The sequence below is a fragment of the Macrotis lagotis genome, chromosome 2, assembly GCF_037893015.1.
Source record: "Macrotis lagotis isolate mMagLag1 chromosome 2, bilby.v1.9.chrom.fasta, whole genome shotgun sequence".
NCBI classification, from domain to species: domain Eukaryota; kingdom Metazoa; phylum Chordata; class Mammalia; order Peramelemorphia; family Peramelidae; genus Macrotis; species Macrotis lagotis.
The window spans coordinates 100,745,565-100,773,356 of NC_133659.1; the positions used below are offsets into that span (position 1 = coordinate 100,745,565).

A 27,792-nucleotide genomic window follows, 5' to 3' on the forward strand; every position below is an offset into this window, starting at 1 on the left:
GGCTCAGATCTTTTTAAGAACATGATTTAGAAGGGGGAAGAAAGTACCATCTTTGTTGTCCTACTAGAGATTGGGATACTTACGAATTCTTTCAGTCTTTACATTTTAACAAGAATGGAGATTTGATCTGTGGAACTCTCCACCAAGATCTGGGCTATGTATTTTCTAGAAAAAAAAAAGGAGGAATTAGATAGATCAATAAAATAGGGAGGGGAGGAGGACGATGCCATTTGTATTTGTAGCTTCTCCATATGTATGGTTGGTATGGTTTTATGGGTAGGGGAGGCAGGAACTGGTCTTTGTGGAGCTAACCAACCAGTGACAGGGAATCCTTTTTAAGTTGCAAAGAAGGTACCAATCTGAATTGGTATAGGGAGTTCCTTTTATCAATGTAATAACAGCTTCATTTTCTATCCTCATTATAGCTTATTCTCTAATAACTTGCTACCTAAATCTCCTATCCTGGTATTGTTCCTTTCCTACCTTTAAAAAAGGCTCCTCTTCTCTCCTTTCTTCCAAAAGTCTCCTGTATCTTTTCTTCTTACTCTTCCTTGTCCTTTCCTAGTCATTCTTACTTAGGGCAAATTCAGTTGAGGTTGGGATTTGTAATATTCAAGCATTGTTGAGATGGATTCATGATAGAAATCATGGGAGTTAAAAATATTAAAGAACCAGGAATCCAGGGAAATAAAAGGGAAGAGAGCTTGGATTGCAAAAGACAAAAGCCAGGTATTGAATGCAATAAGGAGAAAGTGATCTGGAGGTCTATAAATGGCAGCAAAAAATGAATCTGGATAAGATGAAATGAATTTGATTTGTTGGTCAGTCATTCAGTTGCATCTGATTCTTTATGACCCCCATGGACCACTTTCTATCCCCCAGTATTTCCCCAACTCTGTGCAAGCTCATGTTCTTTCTTTCCATTGACACAATCCATCCATCTCTTCCTCTGCCATTTCCTTTTCCTTTTGCCTTCAAACTTTCTCAACATCGGGGTCTCTCCCAATGAGTCCTGTTTTCTCATTATATGGTCAGAGCATTAAAAATTCTGCTTTAAAATTTGACCTTCCAATGAATAGTCTGAATTAATTTCTTTAACTTATTGACAAATTTTATCCCCCCTTGCTATCCAAGAAACTATCATTCAACTATCTTCTCCCCTGCATTCTACACACACTTATCCAGCACTGTGAGAAAGCATTCCTAATAGAAAATACAGATTCTCTTTCCTTGGGTATCTTTGAAGAGAACTTTGGGTCTTGGATATCTTTGAAGAGAGCTTTGGATCTTGGATATCTTTGAAGACAGCTTTCTTTCTGAACAGAATATTTTCACTTGAGTCTTGCTTTGATATGCAGGAAAGAAAACTTAATAAATTCTGGACAGTCTCTACTAGCTAAAGATTCTCAAATTTTTTAAAATCAAATATTCCTTCTAATCATCGACCCATACTTGAAGAATTTCTAGTAGGTACAACCTGCTAAATTCTGCACTCTCCTAGCAACTCCTTCAAGAGCCAGGGCATCTCCATACTTGCATAAGACACCTAGCATCCCAGTGAGATGCTATATCTCTTTTGTCTAATAACCAATCACAATTCCAATAAACTCATCACCAGGGCAATGAATTTTTTGACCACAATAATTCTCAAAAAACTAATAAACCTACCTTATGGAGTAATTGTGATCAGAGCTTGTGGAAGAAGTGTTTTTATATTAGGGCAATCACAAATCCTTGAAAAATCAAAAGAATTATTCTTTGTAATAAGCCCATCAACATTTCCTATTATGTGTTAACAGAAGTAATTTTCTGTTCTCATATTCCCATGCTTTAGTAATGAACACAATTTTAGGCATATTGAAATAATGAAAAACAAGGAAACAATTAGATCAAAGGAGACACCAATTGATTCTCCAGCTGAAGAAAAACATGCACCCTTCTCAATGGGAATGTTTTCTGATTATTTGTCCAGTGTTTTGTCACAATGGGCAGTTAAGGCTAGTCACTTCTATCAACTTCAGTTTTTCTCCTGATATTAACAGAATCAGATTTTTTTTAAATTTCACACTTTTTAAAAATAAGGTAAGATATTACTATTTGCCTGCACAATATTTACTCATCCACTTGTGATGTTCAGGGACCTGATACTGCTTCCAATTTAACGAAAAAACAATGCAGTCAGTCTCTGACTGAAGACATTAGTTTGAGATCATTAAGAGTGTCAGAGCTAAGACTAGAGTCTAGTTTTCCCATGTCTAAATCCAAGACCATAACTAGCTGTGTGAGATGGCCATAAACACTTTGGGCTTTGGGTTTTCTCGTCTATCAAAAGCATGGGCTAGACTAGATGCCTTCTGATGTCCATCTATGAGCTGCAAGGATATTTACTGTCACTTGAGAAACTGGGTAGCACTTTTCTAGGAGGCCACATACCATGTGGCCTTACTAACCATATTGTTCTCTAAAACTTCATTTGGCCTCTGAATGCTAACTGAAGGTATACCACATTAAATTCACATTTGTTTAGAGCTTTACTGTCACTTTCTTCCAAGCAATTCTGAAGTATGTAGTACAAGTATTATTCTCCCTTCCTCCCATTGTACAAAGGAGTAAGAGTTTATTGTGAGGGGCAGCTAGGTGGCATAGTGGATAAAGCACAGGCCTTGGAGTCAGGAGTATCTGGGTTCAAATCCGGTCTCAGACACTGAATAATTACCTAGCTGTGTGGCCTTGGGCAAGCCACTTAACCCCGTTTGCCTTGCAAAAACCTAAAAAAAAAAAAAAAAAAAGAGTTTATTATGAGAAGAACTTAAACTGGTGCAAGCTATCAGTCCCCTTTTGTTACTTCTCCTCCTTACCTCTCTTATCCTGTGATATCAGCCACCATCCTGCTCTAATGGAAATCCCCAAGTGAAGTGGTTTCCTACAGGTTTTTAGCACTAGGAGAAACCCTGGGTCCTATTACCTTTATCTAGTGACTTCCCCATTTGACCCTCAGGATGGCATCCAGAGTCAAGGTAAAGGGAAAAAAGAAAGGAAACACAATTTTATTTTTAAGCTATGTTGCTGACACCAAGCTAAATCCTTTACAACTGTTATTTCATTTGATCCTTAAAACTCTTTAAAGCTCTTTAAAAAAAACTCTTTAACTTTGGATGCTAACATGGTTACCATTTTACAGCTAAAGATACTGAGACAAGAAGAGGTTAAATGACTTGCCCAAGGTCACATAACAAATATGTATTAGAGCCCAGATTGGAAATGAGGTCATCCTGACTCCAGGCCCAGTGATCCACCTAACTGTCAAAGTAGGGTCAGTCAGTCTGGTCACTGGATTCAGCATGAGGAAAGATAATGTGTTATCTAACACTCTCCTCTCCTTTGCCAGGTGGAGCCCTAGTACTAATTCAAGTTCTAAGCTTTAGTCTTTAATGTTTAAATAGTCTCCCTCTTTTTCCTTCCCTCTCACATCTTTCATATTCAGCCCCTATTCCTTTAAACTACTGGTCTCTTCTCTTCCAACACCATGAGCCCCACCTTCTGCCCTTTGGCACATAGTGATCCCTGATCATTGTACATTTCCTTATCCCAAATCTGTTGGGGCTAAACCACGGAAAAATGACTCAGACCCAGATGGCAGTTTAGGGGAGGAGGAAAAGGGAGGGACAGAAACAAAAGAGGGGGACACAACTTTCTAGTTAATGGCTTCAATCTCCAGACCGGGAGATCCTAAAACACAGATTGGGCTCTAACAATAAGATCTCAAATCTTTATCTGGCAGGTCTCAAACTACCACTTTGCCCCCTTCTCTGAGATTTCTGACATGTAAAGATGATGTAGTGGATAGAACACAGGAGGGGAAGTCAGAAAGACATGAGTTCAAATCCTAATGTAGACCCTTCTTCCTAGCTGGGTGACTGAATAAATCACTTAACCTCTCAGTTAACCTTAGTTTCCTCATCTTTAATGGGGTCTGTAATAACACCAACCTTATAGGGTTCTTATTGAGCCTCAAATGAGACTATAAATATATACATATATGGATATATATATATATATATATATATAGAAAGTGTTTGCAAACCTCAAAGCATTATGTAAATGGTAACTATTGGTTATTACTCCTAATGAGAAAGAGAATAAAGCCAACTGTGAGGCCCCTTTTCGATCTTAACAACAACTTTAACCAGAAACTTAGTCTCAGTGACTCTCAGTAGAAAGAGTAACTCCTCATTCGGGAGCACCCTAAATAAGTTTCATTCCCTGGACTTATTCCCACCGAAGTAGCCAGATTTCTTCCTCAACCTTCTTGGACAAATTTGGAAGGATTTGGACTAGGGAAGGTCCAGCCAATTAGGCAGCTTTGAAGCAAAACAACTGACTCATGTATAGGGTTGTTTACAGCCTATTGACTCTGGGACTGTCCTGACCTCAACTCCTCAGATCAGCCTGGCCAGGAGCTGGACTGGAGAGGAGGTTACCCTGTACACACCATTCGTTGAACTCCTGCTATATAGTCAACCCTATATTGAGCCAATGGCAAAGAGAATAATTGGTCTTCTTGACAAGGAACAAAATTTCCAATCTGACAGAAAAGACAGTCCATACATGTGTAGACAAACATTTGTGTACAAGAATCAGCATATAACAATTGAAGGACCTAAGCACAAAGACTGAACTAATAAAAATTGGATGAAATATTCTTCCTGGGAGTATGGCAAAAGTCCCTTCTGTCTTTGTCTATAAGTTGTTGTATTTCCCTTTACAAAGTAGACATGTTGCTGGTCAGGGGGAGAGAGAATAGAGAAAGAGAAGCAAAAATCAAGATTTTGTAAATTACTTTCTGTTTACTCAATTATTTACACAATTTGGGGTCTATTTTGTCTTTGTTCTGATTGGTCTTTTGTTTTAACTTTTTCCATTTCTTGCTTCTTAAACCAAGTAATCTATACACAGGAAACCCAGAGTTCACATTGATGATCCCTTTGTAACCATAAAATTTAAAAGAAATATGAATAATTGTTCCTCAACTTATGAGTTGTTTAAAGTTTTAGATTTCCATCTCTTCTTTTTTGTTTTTCTTTTGGAAAAGCAGGACACATTTGTTTTTTCCAATGAAATTTGCAGGAATATGCCTTGGTTTGGGGTTGGTTTTTGTTTTGTTTTTGCAAGGCAATGGGAGTTAAGTGACTTGCCCAAGGTCACACAGCTAGGTAAACATTAGGAATCTGTGGCTATATTTGAACTCAGGACCTCCTGACTCCAGGGCCAGTGTTCTATCTACTGTGCCACCTAGCTGCCCCAAGGAATATGCCTTGTTTGCATAAAGATCAATCTTTTAAATTGTCATCATTTCAGAAAACCTGTACCATTAGAAATACTCTGACTCATGTTAATGGCTTAGATTGCTTCTGTAGGACCAGACCTAGTTTCCTCATCCTGGCACTTAAAAAGAACCTTTCTCAAGGAGAAATGAAACCAAGCCTTGGGTTCTCACTTCCCTAACAGAATGAAATAAGTGGATATGATCCAGACAAGCTGTGAAAAATCTAGTTGATTCTGAGACTACCTCAAAAACCTCTCTTTTGACTGGGGAACAGGACTAGGGTGGTTCCCCATTGTCTGCTGAATACAAACTTGGAGCCTCTACAGCCTGCTCTAAACTAGCTCTCCAGCCTTATTTTACATTTTTCCTAATAAATACCCTTTCCTCCAAATAAACTAAATTACTCAAAACTTAGAATCATAAATCTAGAGTTGGGTGGATCTCTCTAAACCAATCTTTTCATTTTATGAAGGAGAAAATTAAGAGACAGAAAGGACTTTAAGTTGCTTTATCCAGAGCCAAGGGTAGGTATCAGGGTTAGCATTTGAACCTAAATCCTCTGACTGGAGTCAATGTTCTTCCCACTACTCCATAAGGTGCTTCCCATGTACCTTATTCAGCCTTCCCCTGTTCCCTGTGCACACAATCCCCTATATCCAGAACAAACTTCCCACTCCACGTCTCATCCCATCAAAATCCTTCTCCTTCAATGGTATGTCATGAAGTTTTCTACGTTAATCTCCCTGATATTGTAGTCTTCTTCAAGAATGAAGGACAACCATTATTATTATGATTCTAATCCAGCAAACACTCTTAGGATGGTGCCACTTGTGCAGAGCTTAGTTCATAGTAAGTATTGTATAAACCTTCTTTCATTCATTCATTCTACATTTGTGCTTCCAAGTCCCTTGCCAGGTTGTTTGTCTGATCTCGGAAAAAAGCAAATTCCTTTTAATATCAAAGAGGGCAAATAGCCATACGAAAGGCAAAACCAGTTGCTACCTCTGTTGTGGATCAGGTAGGGTTAATTAACTAATAATATGTGACTTTTGGGGGCATCTGTCAGAACTGCTAACTTTTGTTGAACTTGTAATCAAACTAAAATCCCTGTCTTTTTTTCCCCCTTTTTGAACTCCTGTTGTCACATCTGCCCAAACTTACAATTGATTTTTGAAAAGCTAAATTTCATTTTGTAATTTCAGGTTCCTGAGATCTTTGATGCAAATTTGATTCTCTTATTCTCTCTCTTTTTTAAGCATATTTGATGTTCATTCCAACTCCTTGACAACTTAAGTTTCTAAGTAGGCTGTCTATGACTTCATATAGGTCAATGATAATGTGTGTGTATGTGTGTGTGTTTTAAGAAGATAGGAATCAGGATGGAACTCTGGGGCCTAATAGTAGAGACCTCTCCCCAAGGTGACATCAGCATATTAACTGTATTATCTGGGTCTGGCCACTTCTGTTTAGAATTAAACAAGGAAGGCTTCATGGCTCACCTGAGCAGGTCTTTGAGGAAGGATTTTTATGGATTGAAATGTGAAGAGGGGATTTTTTTTCTAGATAAGGGAGATTGTAAAAATCACAAGGGCATGGGAAGGTAGGATGAGGTACAAGGGAGGCAGTGTTGGGTAGTAGAAAGAACATAATAGTAGGTTATAAATCCATCTAATTCCTTTCTCAATCAGCCTATATTTCTCCATCTTATTCACAAGAACAATATTATCAACTAACTTGCTGCAATATAATCTAGATATACTCTGCCTGAGTCAGTTCCCCAATCTATCTATCAGCCTAGTTATCCTATGTCCAGGCAGCAGCCAAGCCCAGGCATCCATTTGTGCTGAGCCAGGTTCAGAGGGGATGGTTAAGCTGATGCAATGCTAGGTCCTAATCTAGCATTGGTTGAAGGTTGAAACTGGTACAAATGTAGAAGGATCAGTCTAGGGGAGCCAGGAGTAGTTTAACTATAGGGAGATCTGGCAAACCAAAAAATCAATCTGCATAAGGAGCAAAACCAGAATAGTCTAGTTTGTTTAACCTTTTTCAGTTCAGAGGTGATCACTGAGCAACAGTAGATATAGGCCAGAGTAAAGGAAGGGAGGTAGCTTGAGGTATTACCAATAAAGAGTAATTTAAAACTAGAACATAAATTCAGGGAGAGACCATTCATTTCTCAAGAAAAAAATCAGCTTGATTCATTGGGGAAATTAGATAGATTTGGAGTCTGGAGATCTGACTTCAGACTCTGACTGAGTCAGTATGAACTTAAGCAAGTGATTCTCCTCTCTGAACCTCATCTGAGGTTGAACTAAATAATCCTTTAGGTCCTTTCCTGCTCTAAATCATTCTAAGGGTATCACGTTCTCATTAGATACATGCTTCAAAAAGAAGAATTTCTGTCAAAATGATTCTTTAGTTAAGTTCATGCTTTTCGTAAGGCAGCATCTGCTTATGCCAGGAGGGTATGTTGACCATGCCTCATCTCTCCTTCCTTCTTCATATAATGTAATTCCAAGGAACTAGTAAGTGCTTTGACAATAGTAATCTTATTTTTAAAAAAGGAAAGATAAATTAGCATGGCATGTATTGGACTGCTAGGTGGTAAAGTTGCTAGAGTATTGGACCTGGAGTCAAGAAGATTTTTCTTGCTGAGTTCAAATCCAGCCTCTGACACTTACTAGCTGAGTGACCCTGAGAAGGTCACTTAACCCCATTTGTCTCAATTTCCTCATCTGTAAAATGAGTTGGAGAAGAAAATGAAAACCACTCCAGTGTCTTTGTCAAGAAATGAAAACCACTCCAGTGTCATGACCAAATGGGGGTCATGAAAAGTCCGATGCAACTGAACAATGGCATAATACTATCTCATACTATCTCCCTTGCGCCTCATTCATCCTGCCTTCCCCTGCCCCTGTGCATTTTCACACACAATCTTAGAACAAATTTCCTTTTTCACATCTCAACCCAACAAAATCCTTCTCTTTTAATGCCCAACACAAATGTGTCATGAAGCTTTTCCCAACTCTCAGTGCTTGACACTTCCTTTTTTAAGTGCTCACAAGCCATCTGTTTAGTAATCCATTCTAGAATGCTACTGGAGGCTGACTTTATACTGACAGACCTGGGAGCTCTGGAAATCCAGTTTACTGAATATACTTTTTTTCTGTTTTTTGAAAAAGTGATACTTTTACTAGCCTTCAGTCACAGAGTATCTTTCTGGTTCACCTACAGTTCCTCAAAGATACCAGTGCTACATTAAGCATTACGGGACATTTACAGTAGCACTCAGGGCGGCTAGCTGGCATAGTGGATAAAGCACCAGCCTTGGATAAAGCACCAGCCTTGGAGTCAGGAGTACCTGGGTTCAAATCTGGTCTCAGACACTTAATAATTACCTAGCTGTGTGGCCTTGGGCAAGCCACTTAACCCCATTTGCCTTGCAAAAAAAACCTAAAAAAACCCAAAACAATACAGTAGCACTCCATTCTCTTGCCATATCCTAACCTATCTTGAATGTCTACTCCCTATTAAACCATGATTATTTTACCCTTCTCAGCATAAAGATCATAGATCATAGGGTCATGGTTTTAGAGTTGAAGTTATCTTAAAGACCAAAGGATCTCATCCTCTCATTTTCAGAAAAGGAAACAGACTGAGAGAGGTTAAATGACTTACCCAGGGTCACACAGCAACTAAGATAGGATTCTAGTACCAGATTCATGACTCTAACCACTATTATGTTTAGCAAAATGTCTGGCACATAATGGGATTTCATAAATGCTTGTTGATTGACTTACCATTCAGGTGCCTTCTTACAGGCAAAATAACAGCAGAACAGTTTTAACTTTCTTCTTTGTTCCTCTTTCTTTTAATTTAAACAATTTCTTTTATCCTTAGCATTTTTCACAAACGACTTATTATAGATGTGAGTCTTTCTGGGTTTGTTCTTACAGTTCCTTCCCATTATTTCATTACCCATCCTTAGAATTTCAGATTTCAAAGTGGCCTCACCTAGTTCAGAAGCAAGAATCCCTGCTTTATGGTCTTCAAAGTTCAACTAGAAGACATAAGGAGATAGAAAACTTCTTCTCTTCCAGGGCAACCTAGTCCATTGTGTCTCCCTAGCTTCTAGCAAGACTCAACTTTGCTGCTCATATGCATTCAGTCTTTCTCGTCCTTCCACTTGTGAACTTTTTTCTCTCTCCTTCAAATTAACTTATGTTTCCATCAAAGATTTAAAATGAGAAAGAATCTTAGATCTGGGTCAAGTCCAACCTTCTCATTTTGTGAATGAGGAAACTGAAGCCCAGAGGCTGTTATTTGCCCCCAAACTACCAAGAAGTAAATGTCTGTGGCAAGATTTAAACATAGCACTTACCAAACTCCGAAGATACCAGTGCTATACCAAACTGCCGCTCTATATGGTTTTTGCTTTTGTAAGTCCAGTACATATAATAGTACCTTGAACAAAGTACAGTTTAATTAATGTCTGTTGAATGAAGTCAACTTATCTCCTAGAGCCTGAGTGTTCTCATCTTGAACATGAGAACAATAATACATATTCTGCCTCTGTGAAAATGTTTTCCTAAATTGAAAAGCTCTATGCATAGATAACATCATAGTAATTTATGAAGTTTTATATTTTACGACTTCTCCCCAAGACAGTACAGGCAGCTGGATAGTCCATTTCTTTCTCACCCTAACCTACTTAGTCTTCTCCTTTCCATAGTGAGCATCTTCATATAGAAAATGGACTCTGGGGCCCTCTTCATCCTGGTCATCCCCTTCATGGTATTTTCTAGTTTCTGAAGTGCTTTTGAAAACATGTTGCCTTGGCCATTTTTCAGATGTAATCTATTCTAGTGTATCGTGACTGCCCTCCCTATTCACACAGAGAAGTGAGCATTAATTGCTGATGGTCCAAGGTGACAGTCAAGGAATTTCTAACACTTGTCGAAGAGATATCTATTTTCTAAAAATAGCTCACACTGGGATTTTATCTAATCAAAGGGGATAAGGAAACTCTCCCAGTCATCTACTTTTCCATTCCTCATTTATCCCTCTCCTCTAACCTTTAATGTGCAGGATCAGGGGAGAGGATGAGGAAAGTCACAAGCAATTGGCTATAGTTGATCTATAAAAATAGTAAAAGTAGGAGAATGGGCAAGATAAGCATTTTCCTTCCAATTCTCAGGCTAAAATGTATTTGTATAATCTCATATCCCCTTATGTAAAACAGCAGATCAGGAATACCATATGCTACTCTAAAGTGTTTTGATAGCCTTCAGTGTGGCACCAAGGCTAAAATGCTAAGGAGGGCAACATAATAAATTCAAATTGCCCTGACCTGGCATCCTGTGTTCAAATCATAGCTGTGTCCTAATTTTTTGTGCAGTCTTAGGCAATTCACTTCCTATCCTTGGGCCTCAATTTCCAATTAAATCATAATAGTTCTTCACTCTTTTCCAACTTTGACCACCAGTGAGCCTATGATAGGTCAGAAAAACAGTTTCCTAGAATATATAGTCAGAGGCCTTCAACATTTTTTAAATTTAAGGCAATGGGGTTAAGTGATTTGCCCAAGGTCAAACAGCTAGGCGATGCATTTGAGGTCACATTTGAACTCAGGTCCTCCTGACTTCAGGGCTGGTGCTCTATCCACTGTGCCACCTAGCTGCCCCCTGCCTTCAACACTTTTAAAAGAAGTGAGCAAGCTCAAGCTTGAAAGGGCTCAAAAGAAAAGATTTTTTTTCTAGCCATTATCTACCAGAACTTATTTATTTCCAAAGATTGTTTCCCTGGTATCTATGTCTGTGCCTGTTTCTGTGTCTGTTTGTGTCTGTGTCTGTGTGTCTGTTTTTGTGTGTGTTTCAATAATAGTTCCATCATGTTGCTGTTCCCCCCCCAAATCCCTACTGCAGACCTGATGAGCTAGCGTTCCTCTTCCTCCCCTCTTTCCTCCACCTTTATTCCCTCTCTCCTCCCCTCCCCCCACCTCTGGAACTGATTTTGGATCTCAAGACACAGATGGGATTAGTTTCCTCCTTGACTTTAAAGTGTCATGACAGGAAATGTAAGCGAAGTAAGCCCATAAGCCTCTGCCCTTAGAGGCTTCTCCAGAACCTGCTCTTTGCTCCAGAAATCCTTAAGCCCAGTATTTAAAGAGACATTTCCAACCTTACCAACAAAGTCTCAACATCTGGAAGTCACTCTGAAGAGAAAATGAGTCAGCATCCTTTATACCCTTATAGGGTGGACAGCTTCCCATTGGAACCTAGATCCCTAGCAAAATTATACTTGACTCAACTTCCTCCTAGTACAGGAACCTGCCAAGGTGAACTACTGTAGAAGGGACCCTGGCAAGTCTGAGGAAAAGAAGGAGACAACTACCTTTAATAGGAATCCAAGCAAAAGGGAGGTTGAGCAAGGGGGGGAAGAAAGCAGTTCTATTCTTCATCTCTTCTTCCTTGATCTCTCCACCCTAATAAAGCCCCATGTCTCTGGCCCAGCAGACATTTGACTCACAAGATTGGCATATGCCTGCAGAGATGAAGGACCTGGGAGAGGGCAAATAAGGATCCACCTTTCTCCCATTCAAACTTGCTGAAAAGAATTGGTTCTAGCCACCAATGGCAATCTAAGTGAAGAAAGAAGAAAATAAATATAAAAGAATAATAGCACTTCTATTAGGTTTTTTATAATTTTATCTCATTTGATTCTCACAGATACCTTGTGAGGTAGGATTTTATCATTATCTCCATTTTATTGCTGTTGTTGTTCAATCATGCCCCATTCTTCATGAACCTATTTGGGATTTTTTTGACAAAGATAATGGAATGGTTTCACATTTTCTTCAGATGAGGAGACTGAGGCAAACAGCATGAAGTGATTTGACCACAGTCACACAGCTAATAAGTATCCAAGGCCAGATTTGAATTTGGGTCTCCTTGAATCTATCACCTAGCTGTTCCTTAATTTCCATTTTACTAAAGAGGAAATGGAAACTGAGAGAGATTAAATGACTTGCCTAATCACACTGCTAGTCAATATTTGAGATAGAATTTGAACCCCCAGGCTTCCTGATTCCAAGTCTTACTGTCTGGTTCCTATGCCATCTGGGTGATACAGTGTCTATAGAGATACATGACAGGGACAGCTTGGTGGTTCAGTGGAGAGAGCACTAGCCCTGGAGTGAGAAGGACCTGAGTTCAAATTTGGTCTCAGATACTTAATTACCTAGCTGTGTGATCTTGCCAAGTCACTTAACTCCATTACCTTGCCGAAAAAAACATCCCACAAAAAAAAAAAAAAGGAGAGAGAGAGAATGATATATCTGTCAAAGAACTTATTAGTGGAACAGGGAAAAGAGCACAGGATTGGAAATTGGGGACATGAGTTCCAGTCATACTAGGTCTAGTTGTTACAATGGACAGAATGCTAGGTCTGGAGGCAGGAAGACCTGAGTTCAAATCCAACCTCAGATACTTACTAGCTGTCTGATCCTGGACAAGTGACTTAATCTGTCTCAGTTTCCTCAAATGTAAAATGGATATAGTAATAGCACCTAACATTACTGTATTATCAAATGAGAAACTTAGCAAAATATTTAGTATATTATAGGTGCTCAATAAAAGGGCAACATACAATGGATAGAGTACCAGGTCTGGAATCAGGAAGACTCATCTTTGTGGTTTCAAATCTGATCTCAGATACTAGCTGTGTGACCCTGGGCAAGTTACTGCTTACCTCAGTTTCTTCATCTCTAAAATGAGTCAGACATGACTGAACAACAAAAGGTGCTTAGTAAATGCTTTTTTCTTTATTTCCTTCTTTCCTTCCTTCTTTCCTCTACCAATTATACTAATTTGTCCAGGTTCACCCAGTAAAATTTTGCCTGAGACAAAATTTCAACTCAGTTCTACCTGACTCTAGGTCCAGGATTCCTTGTGACAACTAGTCTGGTATAACTTAACTCTTCTGAGCCTAAATTTCCTCCTCTGTAAGATGAAATGGTTGGACTGGATGGTATTGAAGGTCGCTTCCAACTCTAAAATTGTAGTTCATGTTCTTATCACATTATGTTTTTGGACAAGATGGAAAGGTACAGACTGGATGATAATATGACTTGCCTAATTACACTACTAGTCAATATTTGAGGTAGAATTTGAACCCCAGGCTTCCTGATTCCAAGTCTGGTCAGGTCCAAATAGTGTTGATTACTGGATCATGTCAAAGGGGAGGGAATGCCTCTAGTGGAGCTCCACAGAACTCTCTTATTATCATTGTTCAGTGATTGATGACAAGCATAAATACCATGCTCATCAAACTGGGGATGGCTTGCAGCTGATAAGAATAAAGGTTGTAGTAACTGACCATTGGAATAAGTAGTCCAAAAGATCTCTCAAAGTGTTCAAATAGGCTAAAGCTAACAAGATAATAGAATTGCAGATGGAAAGCAAAAGAGGACCTCAGAGGTCAGAGCATTCAACCCTTCATCTCACAGATGAACTAGCTAAAACTTGAACCTAGAATCACCAAAACCTTTTCCTTCAGTCTAGAGTCTCTAAATTCAACATTTCTAATCCAAATTCCTTTCTGCTACACAACATTGCCTCTTATAAAATTTTAATAGGAACCAGTATCAAGATTTATGTTTGAGTTGGGTTGGGTTTTTTTTTTAATCAGCTCCACAAGGAGAGAGTGGGCTAGAATGTGTCTGGAGATCAACTTTTGTGGGAAAAAAATCTGAGGATTTAAGAGAATTCCCAAATTCAGTCCCATCAATTCTCACCTGGGCTTTTTCAATAGCCTACTAATTAGTCTTTGTGCCCAAGTCTCTCCTCACTGCAAGTCATTCTCTTCTCAGTCACCAAAGTGATTTTCCTACAGCATAGGTCTAAACATTTTTCCCCTGAACTTTAAAGAAAAATATCCAGTTGCTATTACCTCCAGGATTAAATATTTTGTTTGGTATTTAAAACTCTTCATAACATGGCCTCTTCCCACTTTTCCAGTCTTCTTAACTTTTATCACATGCTATGTCATTCACTGACTCACTTGCTGTCTCTAACCATGAACATTCTATCTCCCAATCTATGCCTTTATATTGGTTCTTCCCCCATGCTCTCCCTCTACATCTTATCCCTGGATTCCTTAATCTCATTTCAAATCTCATTTTTCTTCAAGACATTTTTTCCAATTTCCCCAGCTACTTAGTAACTTGTTCTCTAAGATTACCACCCATCTTTCACCTTTGCTTTATCTCTTTGTCTTTTGCTCTCTTTCTTCTTTCTCTTCTTATCTATTTTTGTCTGTCCTTCCATATTACATATATATGCACATACATATATGTATAAATATACACATAAATAATAAGGTACAATAAGAAATAATCTCTTAAGTGTACCAAGTTATTTACAAGTTTTCCTCCTTTATTAGAATGTGAGCTATTTGAGGAATTGGGCTACTTTTTCATTTATTTTTAATCTCCAGCATTTATACAATTTTTATAACATAACAGACACATGTATTTGGATGGGTTGATTGATTAATATACCAACCAAAAAATGAATGCAATATTAAGTAGAATTAATAGAAGCATAGCTTCCAAAGTAAGATAGGTTCACTGGTTCGCAGACTACATCTGGATCAGTGTTCTATTCTGGGAACCACATTTTAGGAATAATATTAACAAGATCAAGATCAAAGGAGGTTTGCCATTTCCTTCTCCAGCTCATTATACAGAGGAGGAAACTGAGGTAAATAGTGTTGACTTGTCAAGGCCACACAGACAGTAAATCTCTGAAGCCAGATTTTACTACAAAAATAAGTCTTCCTGACTCCAGACTTTGCACTCCATCCACTCCACCACCTAGCTGTCTCTTGAAAAAAATGATAGCATTCTTCAAATACCCAAAAGGCTTTCATTTAGAAGAGAGAATAAACTTGCTAGGCATGGCTTTCGAGAGAAGCTATAAAAGCAATGAGTGAAAGCTGCCAATAGGCACATTTAAGCAGAATGAAAAGGAAAACTAGAGCCACCTCCAGAAAATAAGACTTTTTCAGCCTGTCAGGGCAGTGAATTCCCCATAATTAGATCAATCATTGTCTTTATACTAGCTACTGTGCTGAAGCCATAAAAAGATCAGTAAAGCTATATTTTTGCCTGCAAGGACCTTACAATCTAGTAAGAGACATAAATGATCATTATAGCAAATAGATCATAAGTAGTAATCAAGGTACAAAATGTTATTGGGAGAGCAGAAGAGGATTCTTTCAAATTAGGAATGATCAGGGAAGCCTTTGTGGATGAGGTGCATTTGAGCTAAGACCTAGAAAGAGAATGAAGATTTCTACAGCTGGAGGGTAGCGTGACAGTAAAGGCATGGAAACAAAAATATGCTGAATGGGTTTGGGAAAGGGTAAGTGGCTCAATAAGGCAGAAATATTGAGTTTGTGAAGGGGGTTAATGGGAGAGTCAAATGGATGATTATGTACTTTATAGAAGAAAACCATGCTGTCCTTCGGATATGATTATATTTCTGCATAATACTGTCTCGCTGGAATGTGTGCATTGAGTTGCTTATTCAGTAGTGGTAATGGACATCAGCCCTTAAACCATCTCTCACCAAACACTTTTGTGACAAATGGTACAGGCTGTGAGATGTTATTAGTGTAACCCTAAGGCTTATAATAGGAAAGCCAACCAGGCTGTATAGTGGCTCAAATTGACGACCTTGGCCTGGTTATCACCATGCTCTCTAATCAATAGAGAGAACTCTGGCTGCTGTTTGTTTTTGTGTCTGAGGGGGAAAAGAGGACAACATGACCTGGGTTGGAGGAAAATCTCAGAATGCCTCTACACCAGGAATGACAATGAAGTACCCACATTGCCTATTCAGGATTAAAATCAGAGAACAGTATCTGTGAGAGTCCAACAAGGGAAAGGGAGGGGGAAACCAGGTACTACAGAGGCGGGTGTCTGCTATCCAGTTACCATGACAACTGATGCAGGCTAAGGAGGGGCTCTCCTTGCCAGTATGTCCTAGTAACCTACAAGCTAGCTCTCAAGTTTTCAGTGTTATTTGAATGTAATATTCAGTTGAAACTCAGGGTTTGGAGAATGGAAATAACCTTTCACGTGCCTGCTATCTACTTGTTCCTGGCTATTTTGTCCATTCTTGTCTTTTTCCTTTCTGTCTACACACCCTGTATTCTGTGATGAGTCAGTGGAATCAGAGGAAGGGGGAGTGTTGGAAGAGAGAATGAGAATAGAAAATGTCAGATTGTTGGAATCCTAAAATTGAAGAGCTGGCAGGGTCCTATGAGATACAGAGTACATGGCATTTCTCTAGAGAAAATGTATCATAATCGAAAGAACATTCTATTTGGATTCAGAGGACCAAGGTTCAAATCTTGACTCCATCTCACTTACTAGTTGTGACTGTAGGCAAATCACTCATTTTTATGAACTTTAGTTGCCTAATCTGTACAATGGGTTTAACTGTACTTGTTATAACAACCTCAAGGGATTGCCTTGAAAAAAAATGCACCATATATTAATCTGAGTTATTATTAACTCATGTCAATCTTCCTATGTGAAATCCTGTCCCTGATTGTGACAAATCATGCCACTATTCTTCCTCAAAATCCAGCTTAAAACTTGCTTCTTCCAGTGGGACAGCAAGGTGATGCAGTGGATAGAGCACTAGCCCTGGAGTCAGGAGGACCTGAGTTCAAATTCAGCCTCAGACACTTAATAATTTCCTAGCTATGTGACCTCAAGCAAGTCACTTAGTCCCATTGCCTTGCAAAAAAACTAAAACAGAACACAACAAAATTAAAAAAAAAAAAGCTTTCTTCTTCCAGAAATATTTTCCTAAATGAATCTACCTTATTTTTTTTATTTGCAAGGCAATGAGGTTAAGCAACTTTTCCAAGATCACACAGCTAGGTACTTATTAAGTATCTAAGACTGAATTTGAATTCAGGTCCTCCTGACTCCAGGGCCAGTGCTCTATTCTAGCTTCCTAGCTTCCCTGAATGTACCTAATTCTTCCTGGTACTTAAGTGTCATCACAATAAGGTTGAGCTAATTACTTAATATTTCTGGCCTTCATTGCCATCATCATAAAATGAACCAATTATCCTACCTCACAAGGTTGTCAAGAAATTGTTTTGCAAATTTTATAATACTAATAGAAATGAGCTATTAAAACATTCACATACAGCTCATATTGCATCAATTTGTGGTTTGTATGTTTCTTAGTGTTCTTGCATCTTCTTTCTCCATGTCTTGTCTTTCTCCATTGACTTTAGAGCTTTCTGAGGGCAAAGACCATGTCTTCTATAGCCTCTGGATCCTTCCCTTCCCAGCACACTGTAGACCAGGGATGATTGACTTAAATCTTCATTCAGGACGCTCAGAGATATTCCTAAATGAATTTTCCAGTCTAAGCTTCAGCTTCTACGATGGGGTCATGCTCTGTGAAGTCTAAGGAAAGGGCCTAGAGCCAGAAGCTGTGAGTTGAGGACAGAGAGCACAGCTCAACCTTGGTGAATACTGACTTTGTTTGAATCCTCTCTCAAAGGCAGAGCTGTTCCTGACATGTCCAGGTGGGGCCAGCCTTTGCCCTCTGGGCTATCGAATGGCTCTGAATGAGCAGCAAAATACTATTCAGGGTAAGCAATAAAGAATCCAACAGACAGGTCAGAGGGCTTGCTATTAAATGACTGAAGGGAAGATGGGTCACCATAGATGGAAGCCACATGAAACAACTGTTTCTGGGTGCTGCTGGGGAAGAGGATAGCAGACACAGAGATTGTGATGGAAAAAAAGCAGGCAGATACCAAGAGAAGAAGGTGAGAGAAAAGGGGGTGTCAGACCCAGAGAAATTAGGTGCCTAAGAGACAAATCAGTGCCAACTGCATATGTGAGACAGATACACAGAGAGAATGTGGAGAGGCAGACACAACGGCGATGTGACAGATAAACACAGTGTGCACTTGTGATGCCCACACAAAAGGCTATGGATGAGAGATAAACAGACATTCTGTGTGAAGAATCCACACAGAAAGTGTGTGTGTGAGAAAGGAGGAGACACAAAGAGGCTGTGTGTGCCTAAGACAGACACCCAACAGGCCAGAGAGACATCCAGAGAGATATGGCATGGGACACCCAGATACACAGAGAAACTATGGGTCTGAACAGTGGCTAGATACTTGAAAGAAACAGAGAAAAGTAGTCAGCCCTAGCTCATGGGACTAGGGAAGCCACACAAACCTATCCTCCCATCTTTTCTCCCTTTGACTGATACAGGATGGAAAAGGTTCTTTCTCTCTACCTGATCTCCCTCTTCTATTGAGAAATGCTGAAATTCTGGAATACTCAGTCTAGAAGAAAGGGGTGTTCTCCCCTACCTACTGCTCCCCATGGTCATTTATGAAGTCCCTTCCCCTGGAGCTCTTTTTCTCATTTGTCACCTTTCCCCTGGAGTTCCTATCTCAGACTCTGTCTGCTGAGATGTCTCTGGCCTCTGTCACAAGCACTCAAAGATATGATGACACAAAACAATTTAGGAATGAAATTAAGCTGCACAAAGACATGCCCATGATATATATACAATACTACACACAGGGTCAGCCAGGGAAAATCTACTGGATAAGGTTTTCTAGGGTGTAATTTTATACTTCTGGCATCATTTAAAGGGGAGAAGGATAATTGTAAAATTAAAATTAAAAAATTTTAAAGAGATTAAGTTTAAAACTTGATCATCTCCATTGTCTCTCCCTTCTCCTCACTACTTGAAAAGTTCCTCAACGTATCCCAAAATGCATCAGTGGACTAGTTATTTTACCTTGTCCTGGGCTACTGTGCACATAGGGAAAGAGGATCTTTTTCTGGTGTTTCCAGGTCTGAGCTTATCTGGAACTCTAAGACCAGAATCAACCTCCTTGATCTAGATACCTTTGGTTGAGAGAAGGTTCCCTCTTTTCTAGCTCTTAGCAGGTTATTCTTCAGGATAGGGAATTTTTGAGGTTTGGGTGGTTAGTCAACAATTCTATGTTTTCTTTGGGTTTCCCTCTCCCAGAGCTCAGGGACTAGTTGGGTGGTGAGTGGGTGGGGAGGCCATTACAAGTGGGAGGTTGGGCTGTTCTGAAATAACTAATCCACAACTTCAGAAATCTCCCAAACTGGAGGAGTTGTTCTCCCATACACATGGACATGCACATGAACACGCACATACTTTTGCCTGCTGCAGCCAGCTGTGGACCTCAGCACATCCTGTCTATGACTCCAATGAACTGTCAGACTCTGACTGACCATCACCCCACAAAGAGCTGTAGCCCTCTCCCACCTCTTCTTCCCACTGCCCAGGAATGATCCTGCCCCCCCCCCCCATCCCACATCAAGGCTCCATTGGGGTTCTTAAGGTAGGAATATAGCATAAGATCCTTACTGACCATTGAATCCTTTCAATGGGAGTCCTGCTGGCTAGGTAAAGGGGAGCCCTGGGACAGTGAAGCTACCCTACTTGCTATGTCTTCCAGCTGTGGGGAGAGTGAGAAAAAGCAGGAGATTCTCTGAGGTTGTGTAAATATTTATGGAAGAGTCATACAGCTAGGGGCAGCCCACCCCTCTGGCTGGATCCCTTGTTAAGCTAGAAAAATAGCAGATGGGGTTGAGTCTGTACTGACTAATCATAGGAACTCAAAGACTTTTTGGCATACTGGTCCTGGAGTCAATGTTCAATATCCTTCCCCTCTCCTAGTCCTTCATTTAGTCCACAAATGAGTGAGCCTCTAACTCCCCCTTAGGAAAAGGAAATGGACAGGAATAGAGCTTATTCTCCCAATGTTATAGGATGTCAGTTCTGACATTAGTTGGGGGGGGGAGGAAGGTAGGATGTGGAAAGTGAATTGTCTCCTCCAGAATAGGAAAGAGCATAGCATTCTTAGCTCAATCAGATGGAAGAGGAGATCTTGGGAGCCATGATCAAGAATTCTCTGAAACATCAAAGAGTTGGCTAAAGATTAGGAATCAGAAATCAAGGAGCCTGTCAGTGATCAGGATGCCCCTTAGGTTGTTGTAAAAATAAAATGACAGGTGTGAAAGTTCTCTGGAAAATATTTTTTAAGAGGAAGGAGGTAAGAGCCTTATTATTATTATCCTAATTAGTGATTCTCTCAGAGTTACAAATGAAGGTTTGAAAACTTTGGAATCCAAGACCATGGACTGAATCTGAGAATTATCAGGGGTGCCCTAAGCCCCACCCCCATGGAACCTCCAACTACATTCTGGAAAGGGTTAAATCACTATGGTTCCTCTTCCCTCCTTCCCTCCCACTGCCCTACCATTCTGGTTTAATTATTTTTCTGTGTAATCAGCCCTCTCTCTGCTTCAAAATGCTAAGCCTCCAAAGCCCAGCACAGAGTATATTACCTTGCTGTTAGGGTTTTAATTGCTCTTTGTCCTGGGCTTGCCAAAATGCAGCCTTTTCCTAGGAGTGGGGGAGAGAAGGACCCAGCTCTCAAACATGGGTATGGAGAGGAAGGCTCCCTTTTCTGGGTACCCATGATCCTGAATAGTGGTACACATTCTGTCACCTGAAGAAAATGAAAATAATTAGATCATTTCCTAATTAACAAGAAAGGGGATACGAGAAAACATCCAAGGAAGAAGAGGCTGATAGATGCCTGTCTTGGGACCCTAATTACTGAAGGTCATATCTCTAAATTTCAGCAGAGAGAATGGTTTGGGAATCAAAAGCTATAGAAAGAAAAGGAAATGCAATTTCATATAACAAGCACTCACTTAGGTATCAGAAGACCTGAGTTCAAATCCTAATACTCTTATTTACAATCTATGTGACCCTGGTCAATTCTTTTATCACCCTGGGTTTCCATTTTCTCATCTATTAAACAAGGGAATTGGACCATCTCTTTCTAGCTCTAAATCATAGGATTTTGATGAAGAACTGCACTTGAAGTCCATTCAGATGAAGATAGACTCTTGACTTCCAGACTTCCTGTTCTGGCTGGTAGCATGTACTGTACCTGAAAAGAAGATTTTCTCTTTCTTCTGCCTGTCCCTGTTCCTACTTGGCCCTACCCTATCAGCTTTTGAGGCTGAGGATAGGGAGGGCAGCTAGGTCAGAGATTGGAATCCCTTTACCAGTGCAGATGCAAATTACCCATAACTCAGAGTGAGGGGCAAAGGGTCTTTAGGAGCTGCCTAATGTTTTGAGATATTATTTAACTGCCCCCTGCTCATGGTCATATAAGTGTCATAGTAAGTATCAGAAGTGGAATTTGAATCCAAGGTTTACAAATTCCAAATTCAGTATGGTACAAAGAATAAAGCATGAGAACTTGGTACTAAGAAGGACTGAGTTCAAATCCTACATTAGTTTCATGACCCTGGGAAAGTCACAACCTCTTTGAGTTTCACTTTGCTCATCTATACATTAGAGAGAATAATAGCACCTATCTCATAGATCAAATTAATTAACATCTGTAAAATGTTTTGCATACCTTAAGCCTCCCCTTGCAAGTGCTAGGTATCATATTATTGCTTGTAACTATATCCTTCCACAAATAGTACCTTGGTGTCTCTAAGAGACAAAACACAAATGAAAGGACCACCAGTATCTCTGATCTGGTGGGCAATATTTTTGTTCTGTGGGACCTCTGAGATCCTACTGAGGATGAAAAGAGAATACTAGCAAAGGTTAAATCAGAGGGTCTCAGAATTAAGAAACCTAGATTTTGCCCAGCTCCTTTCCCTTCCCATTCCTTGGTTTCCCTCAAAGTAAAGAAGGCCCTCTGAGGAGGCTGGCACAGAAGCCGAATGAGATCATTTTCTGCCAAAGACTCTCTGGGTGAAACACTTAGAGGAGGACAGAGGACAACTCTTTGAGATAGATGGGCCTTTATCCTCTTTCTTTCTCTTCTGCTCCCTCTCTTTGGCTGAGTTGCCTTCTGGAAGGGCTCCTCACCCTCTCTCTCTCTGCAGGTGGCTCCCCCCTCTGCCATGTGGGCCTCAGCTGTCCCTAACTCTAGGCAGCCAACACTGAACCACACAAGAGACCTCACCCCACTACACACACGCACATGCGCATGTGCAAACACACACATATACACACACACACACACACACACACACACACACGTGCAGGAGTAGAGAACAGATTACAGGACAGACTGGGATTGCCTTATCCAAACAAAAAGGTCTTAGATCGATTCCTTTAGCATTGCAGTCCAATTACCAAAAGTGCTCTAACCTAGTGAGTCAAAAAGAACAGGTGCTAATTTACATGCTATTCATTTAAGTAGATACACTCTCCAAGTTCTGTTCTTTTCCTAGTAAGGCACCCTATTTCATCAGGGTCAAAACTGGGTGAACCCAGAGTGAGGAAAAAAAATCTACTGGTTGGGTTCCACTTGGGTACTCTGCCTGGTCTGTTGACCCACTGTTCCCATTCTTCCCCCTAAAGAAGAGGGCTGAGGAGCTTCTACCCAAAGACCACCTTCTCAGCCTTGGTGAGCAGAGGGGTTCCTTTAGGGCACAGAAAGCCTCAGAGTCAGAAACTAGATGGCAGACACTCAGGATTTTAGAGGACTTTGCTGGTTTAGGGGAGCCTCTCTGAGAGGGTCTCCCTGAAGGCTTCAGAAAGTGAACCCTTAAGAAGTTCAAAACCTGTCCCTAGAACTGGTCTTTCTGGTACAGTGGCTCTTTAAAACCCCTTTTCCTGGAGTCCACAATTCTGAAGCAAGGTAAAGCCATAGGGCAGACTTCCAGTAAGGAGGAGGAGGTAGAGAGATAGGGCCATATGGAACAAATAGGGAATGACAAAAGAATGGTTGTGAGGGAATGCACAACTCAACCTCCATTCTCCTGCACGAAGCAGTTGCCTAGTGGACAGAAAGCATTTCATTTCATTTCACTCCTCCCCTACCCCAGAACAAGACATGAAAATGCCCAAAATTCCTTCAGAGCCAATTTATTCTAAAAACAATAGCAACAATAGCAAAGGCATGAATGGCAAATGAGGCACCTGCAGGTTTGTCTTTACCTTTTTGGAATGAGGTTCCCACCCTAGCCTCAGACCTACTACAATGGAGTCCTTACCTAAAACAGCAGCTCTTCATCTCTTGGGCAGTCTGGTGCAGTCTATGAACCCCTTCTCAGTAATGTTTTTAAATGCATAAAATACAATATAGGATTATAAAGGAAGCCAACTATATTGAAATATAGTTATCAAAATATTTTTAAACAAATTCATTGCCCTCAGATTAAGAATCCCTATCTTAGAAAGTCTTAGATGAGATTTGTGAACTCAGTCTAGAGGAAAACATTGCTAGCTGTTGCAGAATTGCCTCACCCTGTCTAAATTCAAAGAAAATTCATCATGATAGGTCAGTGTAACCCTGTTCCCCCAGCTAACCCAGAAATATAGCTAATCCCACTCCGGAAGTTTGTGAATGAGAAAAAGCAAGGTACCCACTTAGCATCCCCAGAGAGCCTAGGTGCTGGCTCTCCTGACTCCACAAACACCTGTGAGTCTATCCCACAATAGAATTAGAAGTAGTAAAAATGGCAACCTTATTATTAACTCCAATTTATATCACATTTTATGATTTACAAAGAATTGTCTTCACATCAGTGATATGAGATGCATAGTATAAGGATAATTATCCCCTCTTTTCATAGAAGAACCATAGTCTAGAATGAATATAGATGGAAAAGTATAAGGGGTCTCTGAGGTCATCTAGTCTAATCTTTCCATTTTACAGATAAGGAAATTGAGATGCAAGGTCATTCAGTCAGTAAGTAATCAAAATGAGAACTGGAATCCTGGTCCCCTGACACCACAAACAGTATTCTTTCTACCCAACCACATTTTCCTTCCAAAAGGAAGATAGAGCTAAGACTCAGAAGTTAAATGATTTGCTCATGTTCACAGTCAATAGTGTCCAAGCTAGGATTTGAATCCATGTCTTCTGACCCCAATTCAAACATTCTTTCTCACTACCTCATGCTGTATTGAGTGTGCTCTGAATCTCAAGATGAAATAGATTATAAGATTGTGGGATTTAAAGCTGAAGGGCCTCTAGAGATACTTGGGTCCTAGTCTCTCATTTTACAGATGAGAGGACACAGAGAAAAGTCTTGCCTTAACCCTTCAGATACCAGCACAGAACTTAAGAGGTAAAAAGTTTTCATCAGGACACACCAAGCAGTTCCAGTCAGTTCCTGGATGATGTCCTGACTTTTGAGAAAGGAATCTAGAATTCCCACAGACCCTCCTTTTCCCTTGATCTCAAAGCACATTCATCCAGCTTCCCCCATAGGCAGTTGAACAGTTTATTTTAACTAGAAAAAGCAAAAGACCCTGCCCAGGGAGCCCTCGATGGGAGTTTCCCTCTTCTGGGTTTTTCCACCCCCTAATACCATGTTTCATTATGCTGAAGCAGCAGTCCCTTAGTGGTCAGAGGGGTAAGGAAGGGAAGGGAATAAGCATTTATATGACACCTACATATGACAGGGGTTCCTCCCAGGGCTTTATAAATTTTTTTTCTCATTTGATCCTCCCAACAACTCTGCTGGGTGCCATTATCTTCTTTTTACAGTTTAAAAACTGAAACAAACAGAAGTTATATGATTTGCTGAGGGCTCACATCTGGGAAGTGGCTTAGATTAGAACCCAGGTCTTCCTGCTTCCATGCCCAGAACTCTGTCCACTGTACCACCTAGTAGCCTAAAAGGTCATCTGAATGTCAAGAATCAGATGACTGGTCTTAGAAGCACAATCCACATTTCTGTATGGATTCCAAGATTATGTGATTCCTCTACCTGAAAAAACTGAGGCCCAAAAGATGAATAGGCTCACCCTGAATAGAAGTAGTAGAATATGTAGAAATGGACTCTGAAGGCAAAGGACCTTAGTTCAACTTTTGCCATCAGTGGTTTATTATACTTGTGTGAACTGGGGCAAATTACTTGGTTCAGATCTTAACTCTGGTACCCACTACTTCTGTAAAATTGGGCTGATCACTTGGTACATTCCCTCCTCCCCCAGCCTCACTTTTCATTTTGTTAAAACAATATAGTTGTTTTAAGCCTTCAGTAAAATAATATGTGCAAACTGCTTTGCAAACACACTGTATCATAATTGTCTATTATTATCCTCCATGACCTACTGCAACTTTCCTCATACCCACCCATGCCCCGTTTCTCAAGTTCTATGGCCAGTTTAGTTCTTGATGCCTTTCCACTGACCAGGTCCTCCTCTTTCCATCTCTCCTACCTCCCACAGTTCGAAGATTTCAATCATGTCCAACTAGGGTTGCAATCCCATTTGGGGTTTTCTCAGCAAAGATACCTTAGCAGTTCGCCATTTCTTTCTCCAGCTCATTTTAGAGATGAGGACACGGGGAAGTGACTTGCCCAGAGCCACACAGCTAGTAAGTGTCTGAGGCCAGAGGGAGGTGAATCTTCCTGACTCTAAGACCTGGTGCTCTTTCCATTACTCCACATACCTCCCATTCCACAATCAGTCCGCTTAGCTAGGGATTGAGGGATTCTAAAGACTCCCTCCTTCCTTTTGAAAGATTTATGATCTTATCTTCTGTGTCTAGTGAAAGCTGCTAGGAAGAGGCTGACCCCTGCCTTCTGCACAAGGGGAAATTTTAACACAGAGCATAGATTGGAATTCAACCCAGGTTCTCCTTGATGCATCAGGGATAAAACCAGAAAGAGAGAGTATATTCTCTCCCCTTCACCCCAACCCGGGCTGAGAAAACCCAAGGTCATACATGCTCCCTGGCATGGCAGGGGTTAAATCCCCCCCCGGATCCAGGTAGAAGTCAGAGGGACAAGCCTCCCTCCGCACCACCCTAGCCGGAGAACGGTTCTGAATAGAAGATGCAGCAGTGGCTCTTTGTCTACCTGCTCTGGGTGTTAAAGAGCCAGCTCCCGGCCTGCACTCGCTTGTGCCTGGGACAGAAGTCACTGTCGGGGAAATGAGGCTCTGTAGCTTTAAGTACAGCTGGAGCTTTAAGTACTGAGCAGGAGTGGTGAAGAGGAGAGGAGAGAGAGAGAAAGAGGGACAGCGGGAAGGTTCTGCCGGGCCGCTGCTGAGGCTGTGGCAGGAGGCAGCCCTGGGAGCCACGGGCTCAGAGCCAGCTAGCCGGGGGGAAAATGCTCCACATGCCTGTGCCCCGCTCGGGGAGGCCGATCAAGACGGTGCATTTCCCCAACAGGTAAGAGCACCTTTTACCTCACCCCCCCCCGCCCCCCTTGCCAAACATGCCCCGGTGGCAAAGTGCTGGGAACCCTGAGAACCCGGAGAGCCTGCCCGGGAGCTGCTCCTCCTAGTCTGCTTTAGCGTGCTGTGGCTGATGGGTGTGGGGTCTGCAAGAAGGAGGGTCTCTTGGCAGCCCTCCCTTTCTCTGACAGAGGGAGATTAGTCAAGCTATTGGAAGCTTCCTGCCCCCCCCACCCCGCCCCCACCCCCACCTTCCATTTGAGGGTGAGGGATGAGGAAGGGGGGCTGCAGGACCGGAGGCGCTGGCCTTGAGGATGGGGACTAGCATTTCAATCCCCCCCCCCTCCTGGGACCCCCACCCGACCCCGGGAGACCGGGGCCAAGCGGAAACAATAGCGAAACTTGAATGAACTTAGATTTTCCGGGAAATGTGTGCACTCTGTGAATGAGAGAGGCTGAGGTTAGGAAGGGGGGCTGGGGGAACGGTGACCAGTCCTGCCAGGAGGCCAAAGCCACTGGGCATTGAAGGTGTGGGCGGGTGGAAGCTCGGAAAAGGACCCTCGGCTCCTGGGTAAGCTCCGGTCACTGACCCAGGGATCCTTGACCCAGGGATCCGCATCTAGACGGGGAAGGAATGCTTGAGAGAAAGGTGGAACCTCGCAGAGGACCGCCTGGGTATTTGAATTGTTGAACAAGTGGCAGATGCTGGAGTCTGCCCTGGGGAGGAAGGGGGGGGGGGGAGCAAGCAGGAGAGTCGGGCCCTCATCCTCGCTGGGAACTAGAGTTGGTACCGGGCAAGGACTGGTCTCCTGTGCCATCAGAAGTCATATACAGAGATCTGATGAGAGTGAAGGTGGGATGAACTGCAGCTGTTTCGTAAAAGGGAAGTTAAAAATGAATACAAATGGGAGGCACCAAAAGTGCCTTTCAACCGGGAAGCCTGAAACAGATTTGAAACCTGAATTCAGAAGGCGGTTTAGGAAATCCCAGTGACCTGGGGAAAGAGGCTGATTATTTTCCTAGCATTGTTTTATGCTTTCCTCCTCCACCCTTTCCAACCCCACACATATTCCTGCTTAGCCCACCATCTGATCTGGCTTATTAGAGAAATAGGCAGGTTGTAAATTAAATGTGGCAATGCAGAAGGGGTTCATGGGTGTTGCTGCTGCTGCTCCTGGCCCTGCTACCTTTGCC

The 27,792-nt window shown here is 41.2% G+C and overlaps 1 protein-coding gene across 6 annotated transcripts in view; it reads left to right on the forward strand.

Moving 5' to 3' along the window:
• The window catches only part of NAV1 (neuron navigator 1), a 351,815-nt gene that overhangs the window by 239,018 nt on the left and 85,005 nt on the right, over window positions 1-27,792 (forward strand). The window contains exon 1 of one of the 6 annotated variants that reach the window (XM_074222360.1): window positions 3-26,593. The exons of the other annotated variants lie outside the window; for them this stretch is intronic. Within the exon in view, the coding sequence (XP_074078461.1) occupies window positions 26,532-26,593 (62 nt within the window). The 5' untranslated portion in view covers window positions 3-26,531. Of the gene's footprint in view, window positions 1-2; window positions 26,594-27,792 lie in introns of those variants that run through there. 6 annotated transcript variants of the gene reach the window in all.